Source organism: Corythoichthys intestinalis, chromosome 17 (genome assembly GCF_030265065.1).
Source record: "Corythoichthys intestinalis isolate RoL2023-P3 chromosome 17, ASM3026506v1, whole genome shotgun sequence".
Taxonomy (NCBI): domain Eukaryota; kingdom Metazoa; phylum Chordata; class Actinopteri; order Syngnathiformes; family Syngnathidae; genus Corythoichthys; species Corythoichthys intestinalis.
Window position 1 is genome coordinate 1311057 of NC_080411.1, and position 13833 is coordinate 1324889.

The 13833-nt window shown below is 38.3% G+C and overlaps 1 protein-coding gene across 2 annotated transcripts in view; it reads left to right on the forward strand.

Annotated features, from left to right (window-relative positions):
- The window catches only part of rbm18 (RNA binding motif protein 18), a 33562-nt gene extending 20888 nt beyond the window's left edge, over positions 1-12674 (forward strand). Inside the window, exons 4-6 of one of the 2 annotated variants that reach the window (XM_057819411.1) lie at positions 3436-3522; positions 5958-6058; positions 11753-12674. In XM_057819411.1, the coding sequence (XP_057675394.1) occupies positions 3436-3522; positions 5958-6058; positions 11753-11924 (360 nt within the window). In that variant the 3' untranslated portion in view covers positions 11925-12674. The remainder of the gene's footprint in view (positions 1-3435; positions 3523-5957; positions 6059-11752) is intronic. The other variant, XM_057819412.1, reaches the window with a different exon arrangement.
- Positions 12675-13833: the final 1159 nt, after the last annotated feature.

The following is a 13833-nucleotide window of genomic DNA, read 5'->3' on the forward strand; positions in this document are numbered from 1 at the left end:
TACTTTCGCAAGGCACTGTAAGTACCGTATTTGTTTATTATAACAATAAATCAACAAGATGGCATGAACATTATTAACATTCTCTTAAATTGATCCATGGATAGAAAGACTTGTAGTTCTTAAAAGATAAATGTTAGTACAAGTTATAGAAATTTTATATTAAAACCCCTCTTAATGTTTTCGTTTTATTAAAATATGTAAACATTTTCAATCAAAAAATAAACTAGTAGCTCGCGATTGTTGATGTCAAAAATTACACCATGCTCACTCATTGTGCTGAAGCCCATAAAATCATTTGGACCCAAGTGCCAGCAGAGGGCGCCAAACACCAACAAACAAGTAACAAGCGGACATTACACTGCTGTTATTTTAATCTGTTTGAGCGGGGCATGTGTGTTAATTGCGTCAAATATTTCAACGTGATTAATTTAAAAAATTAATTACCGCCCGTTAATGCGATAATTTTGACAGCTCTAATGAAAACCTTTTAAATGTTTGGGTTCTTTTAGTTAAAGCAGACAGTGTTTTTTCATCTGTGTGATTTTGACAAAGAGCCGATCGCATTGGATGGTGATTTTATGCAGAAATGTGACAAAATTCCAAAAGGTTCAGATACTTTTCCATACCAATGTAAGATGCACCGGGCCATAAGCCGGATATGGCCCGCCTCCCCATTTGGTCCGGCCCCCTGAACAATACTATATAGAGCATTTTGATTTGTATTTTTTTATTTATTTTTTTCAATAGTGTTATTTATTTCCTAACTATTTTCTGTGAAGAACCCAGAGAGGGTTATTTGGTTATTATCTATTTAATTAATAGTGTTATTATTTATTATTATTATTATTACATTATATTATATTATATTATATTATTATTTTTATTTTATTTTGTTCCATGAAGTGGCTTTCTGAAATTTTTTTTTACATTTAGGCACACCTGCAATCGTCACACTTTTTCTGTTACAAACTGACCCCGGCCCCTCATCATAGAAGGAAAAAGTTATGTGGCCCTCACAGGAAAAGGTTTGGGGACTATAAGATACAGGTTTCAAAATGAGGGAAACTAAGCAGCGGCTATAAGATGTCTTTTTGATGCTTTAAACCTTACACTTTAAAAAAAAATGTATTGTAATGTACCTCACAGATTTGTAATCGGATGTCTATACAGTAGCAATGCACAGCATTACACAAGTTTAAGGTTTTGCTGTTGCGGACAGAATCTTCACATCTTTAAAGCACTCATTTTTTAGAACCCTCCCGCCAAAATGCATGTTTGTTGAGTCATGAAAGACTGCAAACGGTTTTCAACACTTTAGATTGGTCAATTTATTAAAATTAATAAAATAAATCAAAACCGTGTAGAGAATGACTGACCGTTGGTATGGATTTGTAGAAAGTTTCTACAAGAAATCGCTGATTTATTACGTGTCGGACTCGTCATGACGTCTGCCTCTCAACAATCACGTTTTAATAGTGTGATATCGCAGGAATGTATTCTGTCCTATATTAGAAGTGCTAGAGAAAAGCTCCAACCAACCCCATGAAACCTTACTGGCCGAACGGCGGCCTGTATTTGTTTTAGAATGAGCCGGGGGGGGATCATGATAAGCATCTAGTTTCACAGCCAGTGTCTATCATTTGGCTAAGAAGTCCTCCCAGAGGATTTATACAAAGGAAGTGTGTGTTTATCTTCTGCACTCACACATACTTACTCACACACCCAGATTAAGTGCTTCAATAATATATGCAGGGGTTTCCAGAATCCAAATTTGTAGATTGGGAATTATAATCTATGTTAGTATTAGAAATTTAGTAGTAGTAATATCATGTTTATATCAAATATGTGTCTAAAAGGTTTCTTGAGCATAAATAATCAGAAGAAAAGAAGTTTGCCGTACTTGAGCAGTCGTTCTTGAAACATGTTAGTACAACTTAAACCCCTTTGTATACAGTGGTATGAAAAAGTATCTGAACCTTTTGGAATTTCTCACATTTCTGCATAAAATCACCATCAAATCTGATCTTTGTCAAAATAAAAAAACAGTGTCTGAACTGAAACCACCCAAACATTTATAAGTTTTCATATTTTAATGAGGAGAGTATGCAAACAATGACAGAAGAGGGGAAAATAAGTAGGTGAACCATCACATTTAATTTATGTGCCCCCCTCCATGTCTTTGGGTCATGCCACAGCATCTCGATGGGGTTGAAGTCTGGAATTTGACTTGGCCACTCCTTAACATCTATTTTGTTCTTCTGAAACCATTCTGAAGTTGATTTATTTGGATCATTGTCTTGTTGCAGCCAAAATCCTCTTTTTAGCTTCAACTGTCTAAGTTTTTCTGCCAAACATCTAGATAGACATTAGAATTCATTCTTCCATTCATGATTGCAAGTTGTCCAGGCCCTGAGGTTGAAAAACAGCCCCAAATCATGATGCTCCCTCCATCATGCTTCACGATGTTGGTAAGCTGTTCCATTTTTCCTTCACACATGACGTTGTGTGTTACTCCCAAAAAATTCAACTTTGTTTTCATCAGTCCACAAAATAATTTTGCCACAACTTTGTGGAGTGTCCAAGTGCCTTTTTGCGGACAATAAACGAGCAACAATGTTTTTTTTTTTTTAAGACAGCAGTGGCTTCCTCTGTGGAGTCCTCCCATGAACACCATTCTTGGCCATATAGTGGATGAGTCTTCAGCAGACACTCTAGGGTTCTTTTTTACCCCTCAGAGTATTCTGCGCTGAACTCTTGGCGTCATATTTGGTGGACGGACACTTCTTGGGAGAGAAGCAACAGTGCCAAACTCTCCATTTGTAGACTACTTCTCTGACTGTCGATTGATGAACATCCAGACTTCCTTTCCTAGCTTTATACAAATCAACAGTCCTTGATCGCAGGTATTCAGACAGCTCTTTTGACCAGGCCATGATGCACATCAGACAATGCTTCTCTGCAAGACAATTTTTGCCAGGTGTGTGTTTCATAGTGGGCAGGGCAGCTTTAAACCACTCATCAGTGATTGAGCACACACCTGACTTCAATTGATTGGTAAAAATAGGTTCCAATTGCTCTTTAAGTCTCCTTAGGCAGAGGGTTCACTTACTTATTTTTCCCCCTTCTGTCATTGTTTGCATGGTATCCTCATTAAAATATGAAAAGCTATAAATGTTTGGGTGGTTTTAGTTAGAGCAGACACTGTATTTTCATTTGTGTGATTTTGACAAAGATCAGATCACATTTGATGGTGATTTTATGCAGAAATGTGAGAAATTCCCTAAGGTTCAGATACTTTTTCATACACTGTACAGTGTCAGATGTGTCATTCATTTGGTTAGACTGGACTATTTTCTTTTTACTGTGCCTTTGCCACATCATCTGTAGACTTTCTAAAGACAAACCACATTTTGTCTATGTTCTTTTTGCCTGAAGGAGGCTGAAAGAGCCATCCAGTGCTTAAATGGCAAGCTGGCGCTGTCCAAGAAGCTAGTTGTGCGTTGGGCGCACGCACAGGTAAGGGTAAGTGTCAACCTCACTTCCAATGCAACACTTCAGCATGAACTTATGACACTTTGACATGGGAGCTTCCACATGATTCCACCAATTGGTAAAATTTAAGTTGTTTTTCCTAAGCTCAAATGTCAGTTTTAACCTCAAATGATGCAATTGAACTTTGGTACCTGCAAAAACGTGGCTAAAAGAAGATTCTGTCTCCATTCCACCCCTCTGTCTTGAGTAGCTAGTTTACAGAGAGAGCAGTGGGCTCTCAGTACAACCCTTGTCTCTTAACAATAGACTGTCTACTGACAAATAGCGGCGGGATATCCTGTATAGAGATGAATCACAACCCTAACATGCTAACATACACACACATTTCATCACCTAGGTCTAATGCTATTTATTGTAACATTTACTACTATTTATAAAACATTTTCACCTGGGGCAATTTTATTGCCCCCCTTGCAATGTCATGACATTCAAGCTATTTTGTATGTTATCTCCCTATGTAAGGGAGAAAATCGCAAATAAGTCATCACTGACTTTTATGTGTTAAGTTAAACCCAGCCTAACATATAACTAAACTGGTTGAGGGCTGAGTCATAGGGGGCCTATCTCCTTCAAAGCTGACCGAGTGGAAACACAGACAAAGAGCGTTTTCTGTTGAAAATTCTTGCAAATAAATGCTTAAATCCCTGAATTTTTTAAAGATATGGATGTAAAACAGTCTCGATTCTTAGTTAAAAGCAAAAAAAATAGGCAGTTAACATTTAGTTTACGTAAATATGTCGAATGTGATGCTAGTCTTTAAGTCACTATGGCTCCGCCTTGTTACTACAAAGAGCTTTTTCCGTTGAAATTCTTGTGAATAAATGTTTAAATCCCTGAATTTTTTATAGATATGGATGTAAAACAGTCTTGATTCTTGGTTAAAAGCAAAAAATGTGCAGTTAGCATTTATTTTACGTAAATAGTGTGAACTATGATGCTAGTCAGTAAGCAAATTAGCGGCCGCCATATGACAGAGGGCGCATTTTCCGTTGAAAATGTTCAGGAATAAATGCTTGAAACCCAGAATTTTTTGTAGATATGGACGTAAAACAGTCTCAATTCTCAGTTAATAGCAAAAAAACATGCAGTTAACATTTATTTTACGTAAATATTGCCAACTATAATGCGAGTCAGTAGGCAAATTAGCGGCCGCCATATCACAAAGAGCTTTTTCCGTAGAAAATTCTTGTGAATAAATGCTTAAATCCTTGAATTCTTTATAGATATGGACGTAAAACAGTCTTGATTCTTGGTTAAAAGCAAAAAAAACGGGCAGTTAGCATTTATTTTACATAAATATGTCAAATGTGCTGCTAGTCTTTAAGTCACTGTGGCAAGCTTTTTGCATTGAAAATTTTTTTTGAATAAATGCTTAAATCCCAGAATTTTTTATAGATATGGACGTAAAACAGTCTCGATTCTCGGTTAAAAGCAACACTACACCACACTAGCCACACGGTTGCAAACGTCATATTCTATTGTTTACCCACAACTGGATTCATTACCTTATTTCTATTCATCCTTCACACTGCAGCTGGAAACAGAAATTTTGTTTAATCCATCTCCAGACAACCGGGAGATTGATTTTTGATTGATTGATTGATGATTTTATGACTCTGTGCGGGTGTGCGCTGGTCCTCGTGGGAAATGCAGTCTTCCTTGATGCAAAACAATACCGCTTTTGTCCACTGGCGTCGCTAAAATCGACCAAAACTGAAAAGTTACCAAGTGTTGCTTTAAATGCGTTCTGCTAGGCTTAATGAAGGTTAGTGGCACATGTTTACAATTCGATTCAATTATTTAAAAATGTAATTTCTGACATGTTTAGCTCTTATTGTCATTGACGGCGATAGACGTCCGATCCATTTTGAGTGGGAGGTGCGAATGAGCAAATGTCCATTTGCAGCCTCCCAGTCAAAAATGGATTATCGCCGTCAATAGCAGCCGTTGGTCAGAGCATAATTTTAAATCCTGTCTATCCGTCTATCAATCTATCTATCAAATCTGTTTAGATTGCTTGACTTTGTTGTGAAATTAGTCAATATGGGGGGTGTGGCTATGAAGGCTTTTTTTCCACCTGTCACGTGACATACTGTATATATGTTTTTGTCTTTTTTATTTGTAGGTCACAAGGCTAGTGGAGCTGCTTAAAATAAGTGCAGGGGGCTCTCATTTGGGGAGTCTAATTCTCAGCACGCTCCTCTCTCTGCATGTTCTGTACTTATTTACTAAATGCTATATGAAGTCCTACTTTGTCTTTTACTACTCTTACATTCCTCAGAGTTATTTCACCTCTTTGCTTTGTCTTTTTCCATCTGTCCATGTTTCTGTTTCCATCTCTATTTGTGCCCATCTCTTTGGTTTTTGGCCACCGGTACCGTCATCATCTTCTTCATCACCTGCAGAGGTTTGAAGGTTTCCGTAACGACAAGACCATGCCTTCCAGCTTAGAACCGTCGAGCAGCGGCGTCGGAGCCGACGGAGCCTTGATGACAAACCACCTCAGGTTGTTTGAGCACACACACAAGCACATTTTACCTTGTAAGGACATGTTTCATACTAGCTTCATAGTTTGCCAGTGTGTAAGAATATGAGCAAGCGAGTGCTTAATAGGCCAGTAAATTTGATTAGGGGTAAAATTCATCTACCGACCGATCCCGATAACATTTGTTGGCGACAAATGAGTTACCATTTTGACATTTGTCTTTATCACAAAAGGAGGACCAGCAGTAAAAGGGGAAAAAAAACTGTGAAGCCAGGCTAAATCTGTGCTTAACTCTTCCTAAATGTAGTCGCACAAACACTGTTAGTGCTTTATTACAATTTGAGTGGAACATCGCTCCAAACGCTGAGAGCAGGGGTGCGCATTGAGGTGCAGCACGTCACATGAGTGACACGACCAAACACTGCTAAAATGGGTGCTAACTACACAAACGATAAGAAAATTGTGAACTTAAGACTAGGGATGTCCCGATCCAGGTTTTTGCACTTCCGATCTGATACCAATATTGTTTTGTACTTCCGATCCGATACCGATACTGGCCGATACCGATACCGGCCTATCTGAGCATGTGTTAAAGTTTAAAGTTATTTAGCCTCCTTACTTAGTTGTCAGACTCATGTTGAAAAAGGTTTTAGTACTCTTGATAACAACTAGCCAGCTGAATTAGGTGAGTCTGAATAACACACAACGGTTGGTAACAAGAAACTGACCTGTTTATTCAGTGACAAACACAAAACATTATAAATAACAAACAAAAAAGTAAAACACACAAACAACCTCAGTGGAAAATCTCACAAACCCCCCAAGCTATTAGATGCTTTTAATGTTTCGTGCATTAGTTACAAAAATTGTATAAAAAGCCTCCCAAGTTTAAATAAACGACTATTTCAGTATCAAGTTAACATTTTAAAACAGTAAATAAAATACTCAAGTCCCCATTCTGTATCAGCAGCTTTAGACTACATGCAATTCATTTAATTTTGCGAATCAACTGTTAAAGTTGTTAAAATTGCTCCCGTTATTCCATAATTTCCCTTCTGTCTACTTTCAACATGTGAAAGTTTTAAATCTGCTTTGAAGATAGATTCAAGTCATGATTTGGCCAATTTAGGAGTATTTTAGATAAAAAGTTAATTAGGTTCGCTTGGAAGGTTCACAACAGCCTACTAGGGAAGTCTCCTGCTTTAAGATGGCAGCTGTTTACTAACGCATCTGGTTTTCAATACTTCAATGTTGCTAACGCAGTCGAGTCTGTCGTTTTGCATCTAGTTCTATATACATATGATGTCTTATTATCTCCAGTAAAACGACATTGACGTAGGTTGTAGCGGCTGTCAGCAGCAGTCAGGTATTCTTGTGTTTTTTATCCAGCGGCATGAGTTGAGCTAAAGCCCTGAGTTGAGCATTGGCATTACCCGGGTCTATGACAAGTATTATTTTTACTTTCGGGACACAATGCGGTCAGTTTCTCAATGCGTCCCGTAGGCCGCGCTGTGTATTAGTTCCGCTTTACTTGACATATTTCAATAATCGGAATTTGGATGTTTGTGAATCGTTCTCGAATCTTCCACGGCCAAACCGAAAAGTATGGAATCAGCAGTCTCGGACGAGCACTCACTCAGACATTTTATCATGTAGAACAAACTCAGATAAAAAGCTTGAAAAACAACTGCAACTCTTTAGCAATCAGAAACACTAAAAGAAATGAATGAAAAACATTGTGGTGATCAGTAAATGTTGATTTTATAGAGCAAGTGCAGGGATATATATACGGAATTACTCCATTCTGAGGAAAAAAATATGGAATCATGAGAAACAAACAAAGAAATAACAATCAAAAGACATCTGTAGTATTTAGTAGCACCACCTCTGGCTTTTATGACAGCTTGCAGTCTCTGAGGCATGGACTTGATGAGTATTTTTCATCAATTTGGTGCCAACTCTCTTTGATTGCAGTTGTCAGATCATCCTTGCAGGTCGGAGCCTTGCTGTGGACCATTTTTTTTCAATTTCCATGATGCTGCAACTTTTGTTTGGTGCTGTGAGATTTACAAAGATGGCTGCCTGAAGAAGACATCAAAATTCCCTCAGTCCTTGATGATACGGGGCTGCATGTCAGCCTCAGATTACATCTGCTCGTTAGTCAGCAGTTAAAAACAAGAATCACGGCTCCAACGAGAGATGTCTCTTGAGACCAAGGAGAGGATTATCAAACGTCTTGAAACAGGTAACGCTACACGTATGGTTGACAAAGATGTGGGCTGTTCACAGTCAGCTGTATCAAAAATCTGGACCAAGTACAAACAGCATGGCAAGGTTGTTTAAGTTAGGCATACTGGTAGACATCCAAACGTCATGACAAACAACTAAAGGCCATATGTCTTGAAAACAGAAGATTTACAAAACAAGTGAAGAAGAAATGGGAGGAAGCTGGAGTCAAGGAATGTGACAGAACTGTGCAAAATCGCCTAAAGGAAATGGGATTTTCATACAGGAAAGCTAAAAGGAAACCATCATTGACACTTAAACAGAAAAGAACAAGACTGCAATGGGCTAAGGAGAGGCAATCATGGACTGCGAATGACTATATGAAGGCTATTTTCAGTGATGAGTCAAGAATCTGCATTGGACAAGGTGATGATGCTGGAACTTTTGTTTGGTGCCGTTCCAGTGAGATTTACAAAGATGACTGCCTGAATAAGACATCAAAATTCCCTCAGTCCTTGATGATATGAGGGCGCATGTCAGGCAAAGGCACTGCGGAGATGGCTGTGGTTAAATCTTCAATAAATGCACGTTTACATTAAAATTTTAGACAGCTTTCTTATCCCTTCAATTGAAAATATGTTTGGGGATATTGAAATCATTTTCCAAGATGACAATGCATCGTGCCACAGAGCTTAAAACTGTTAAAGCATTCCTTGGAGAAAGACTCATCCAGTCAATGTCATGGCCTGCAAATAGCCCAGATCTCAACCCTATTGAAAACCTGTGGTGGAAATTGAAAAAATGGTTGACCTGCGAGGATGATCTGTCAACTGCAGTCAGAGAGTTGGCACCAAATTGATGAAGAATACTCATCAAGTCCATGCCTCAGAGACTGCAAGCTGTCATAAAAGCCAGGGGTGTTGCTACTAAATACCAGAGATGTGTTTTGATTGTTATTTCTTTGTTTGTTTCTCATGATTCCATATTTTTTTCCTCAGAATGGAGTGATTCCATATACTGTATTGGCCCGAATATAAGACTGTTTTCTGCATTGAAATAAGACTGAAAAAGAGGGGGTCGTCTTATATTCGCGGTCTAGACATTATACCCATTCATGATGCTAGATGGTTCCAGATATCATTGAAGCGATCTTCAGTCATGACAGATCTCAGCTCATCACTAGATTGGTTCATTTACATTTCAAAAAGCAGAAGCCATTCATTTACGAATGTGATTGCACTTTACTTTACATATTTAGATGTTCAGATATTAAGATTTGAATGAGGTAAAATAACATGCTTTTTCTCTAAAATGTATTGTTATAATCATTTGTTTTGGATGTACTGTCATTATTTTCTGTATAAAAATTAATTTGGTGTTCAAAAAGTCTTTTTCAAACTTGAGTCTGGAAAAAGAGGGGCTCGTCTTATAATCAGGCCCGTCTTATATTCGGGCCAATACGGTATATTTCCATACACTTGCTCTATAAAAGTAACATTTACTGTTTCAGTTTAAGTTTATTCACCCATCGTATCATGGTACTCACAAGAACATGGTCATATATACAAGAAGTTCATCTGACAAGATGCATGAAAGGGACACTCCGAATAAGCTATTTAAAGCTTTTAGTAGGGGCCCAGTCAAACAGCACACACATACACACATCCATACAATGGCGTACCGCAAGCAACACGTCACTTCCGCTCATTATAAAGTATAACACCATTTACCCTTAATATTAATGACATTAGCTACTGTTGCTAAGTAGGGACAAGCCACCGTTTGTCCCTAATAGGAAATGAATGGGAATCATGTACGAAGGAGATGTTTACAGAGCTAAACCTACCAATTCTCTCCGAAAATGAAGTGCCTGGTGCCAAATTGACTGGCAAAGATGTGGAAGAACATAAAAATGTTCAGTTAAAGAGATGGCTTTAGTGTCGAAGGCTGAAAAAGATAAAAAAAAACGAGCCAACCTAAGCATAGCTTTAGCTTTTTTATCGACGCGACTGACAATGACATTCTCCTGTTTCAACAAGCTATCCTTTACCATCAGCCCTGTCTTTCTTATATATCCTCTGGTTGTCCAACGTCTCTTACCGTTCTTGGGGGCAATTTAGTTAGCTTTGTGTAGCGATCGCAAACACTGCTCAGTGACAGCCAACGAACACTTAATTTTTTCATTGATAACACATCTTAATTCTATAATTTATTTACACTTCCCCCTTACTAAAGTTGTTTTTTCTTTTTTTTTTTTTCTTTTTTTTTGTTATAACAGAAACAGTAACTGGCAGTCAGATACCATTGTAATTCTTTTCAGGTCATTCATTGTCAGAAGCAGTACGGCACAACGTTACGCAAAAAAAAAAAAAGTTAAAAATATAAAAATGGCTTACCTCTTTGTCCTCTGAAAGACCATGTCAACCCAAAATAATGTTTACTGCATATGAAATGTGAATGGATTCACCGAGCTGGTGTTAAAGTCCGCGCAAGTTGATTCGGTCTTGACATTTTTTCCTCCTGAGTTTTTAGTTTCCGGAAATGTATGAAGAAAACATCCTTCATGTGTCGTAATGTCTAGAGTCGTTTCTACAAGTTCCAAAAAAGCAATGCGTGATCGGCATGTTCGTTTTTGAAAGATTACCGGAGAAAAGTAGCACAAATTACGTTGTGTCTATGCGAGGGCGGGTCAAAAATGTCCCACTTCGGCTTTACTTCCGCTTTACGATGCGGCGTCACAGTCTAAAAATAGCCTGCGTGCGGTACGCCATTAACTATTAGCTATTACTGACCACCACAATGTTTTTTTTTATCCATTTCTTTTAGTGTTTCTGAATGCGAAAGGGTTGCACTTTTGAACTTATTCATTATTTTTTCAAGCTTTTTATCTGAGTTTGTTCCACATAATAAAATTTATGAGTGAGTGCTGGTCCGAGACTGGTGATTCCATACTTTTTGCTAGGGTCTGTCTATAGACAAGACCTCATCATCATACAAAAGCATTCTGATGACAAAACGAGACTGCCACTGTCCGTGTCGATGATCATCTAATTGCAGGTCGACACTCACGTCGACGAGTCCTCCTATTATTATGGGGAGCGGCCATTGTCTTCGTGAGTTATCGTCGCCATGTGCGCAGCCATTGTAAATAAAGCAAAGATAGGGCTCTTGTTGGTGAGAGATGTCTCCTAGCGTTGGGTGCATGCATCTCGAGAGCTCTTCTCAGGACAGACTGCGCACTTGGACTCTAGTGCGGACTTGAAATGGCTCTCTTCACACCTCGCATGAGAGGAAATGAAAACACAGTCTTCCTCCATATCCGCGCAGACACATCATCTCTTCCCTGTTCTTACTCCTCTCACCTGCACCTTCCAGAGCGTCCATTTAACATCCCTCGACTTTTCATAAGATTGACACTCATTTCCCTTTAAGCCTGCTGACTTCCTGTCATTTATTTATTTATTTTTATGTGTATCCTCTCCCGTCAAGTACCAGTGCTAAGATCCGTGCCATCGAGGCCAAGCTGCAGATGATGGAGGCGAATCCAGACGAGGAGTACTCGGGCCCGTCCGCCTACGTTTATAACAAGCCGCCAGAGAGGAAGCGCTGGGAGCCCTACTCTAAATCACACAGCAGGCCCTTTCGAAGGTTTAGGAGATGACCCACTTATCAAGGAGAACCCACGCCCCTCCAATCCGAACCGCTGTTCCCCACACGTCAGCCCCCAAACGCAGCTTTTTTAGACGGAGGGGAATAAAATGGACAATGATGGACAAATAACTTCAAGCCATTTTGTTATATTGTGTTACACAATTTCAGTGTCGTTTAAGAGTGTGTTGTTGTTGTTGTTTTTTTTTTATGTGTGTGTTGATGCTCGGAATTTGCGAGGTGCAGTGTGCCATTCCTAGGAAAAGAAATGTTTCAAATCCAGTCATGTGAAGAATAGAAAACGTTGACAAATCTTGTAAAACTGTTGACACAGTTTAAAGTAGGAAATTGCGTTTGGATTCTTTTTTTTATTCAAGAACATACATATTTTTTAGATGGGTTATGAAACCTACAAACAAAGACCTGTAGATTAATTGACCTACCAATGCAAATTAAAGCTCAGAAGAAAAAGCAGGTACAACATGTTGAAATGTATAATAATGATTAAAGAATATTGTTGAATTATTTTGTTGCATATGTTTTAATGTCTATTGCAAGACTTAAATAAAAAGAGCCCATGTGAAAAAAGGTTTCCACGCAATTTAGGGGTGTGTGATAATCAAAATCCGTTTCAGAAACATAAATGGTGTTGATTAATATATTTTTTTCACACTCAGGAAAACACTCAGGTGACTTGGAAGTTCCGCTCTGACACCCCCAATTTGGCCAACTTTCAAAATTGTCCGATATGCATGTGTGATACATCACTGGAAAGCTTAAAATTAGGGCTGTCAAACGATTAAAAATTTTAATCGAGTTAATCACAGCTTAAAAATTAATGAGTCGTAATTAATCGCAGTTCAAACCATCTATAAAATATGCCATATTTTTCTGTAAATTATTGTTGGAATGGAAAAATAAGACACAAGACGGATATACAAGATGGCATTAACATTCTGTTAAAGCAATCCATGGATAGAAAGACTTGTAGTTCTTAAAGGATGAATGTTAGTACAAGTTATAGAACTTTTATATTAAAACCCCCTTAATGTTTTTGTTTTAATAAAATTTGTAAAATTTTCAATCAAATAATAAACTAGTAGCTCGCCATTGTTGATGTCAATAATTACACAATGCTCATTGTGCTTAAACCCATAAATTCAGTCGCACCAAAGCGCCAGCAGAGGGAGACAAAAAACAAGTAACAAGTGGACATGTCACTGTGCTGTCATTTTAATCTGTTTGAGCGGGGCATGTGCGTTAATTCAGGGCTGGCCCAGGCCATTTTGGGGCCCCAAGCAAAATAATGCAAAGGGGCCCATATTTTTGGCCCACCATTTCGTCACTGTGTATTGTGAAACCCATACATGCAATCCAACCCATACGTCCTTATTTTGTATATTAATCAGATTTTGTTGCACTGCATACTTCAAACTTCAAAGAAGAACTTCAAAGAAGTTAAGGAATAACTTTTATTTTTTTAAGCTTGTAATCAAGTATCAAAACTCACAAAAGTCAAATAAAGCAAACTGTAGTAAACAAAATAGAATATAAATTAAACAATTGCCTAATTGGGGGCCCCCTAGTGGTCAGGGGCCCTAAGCAGCTGCATAGTCTGCGTATAGGCTGGGCCGGCCCTGGTTAATTGCGTCAAACATTTTAACGTGATTAATTAAAAGAATTAATCTCAATTTTCTGGGGGAAGAAACATTTTGAACAGGAGGGCATTTAAAAAAAAAAGGGGGGGGGGGGGGAATTTAAACAGCGAAACCCTATCTGGAAGTGAGAGCACGCTAGAGTAGAATTAAAGACGCCATGACTTTAACGTGTACTTACCTTGTTTCGATCCAAAAACTCCATGTCACATGTATCACTGAGTGTCAAGACACAGTTGTGAATGGCCACAGCTGGATTTTGGGGGA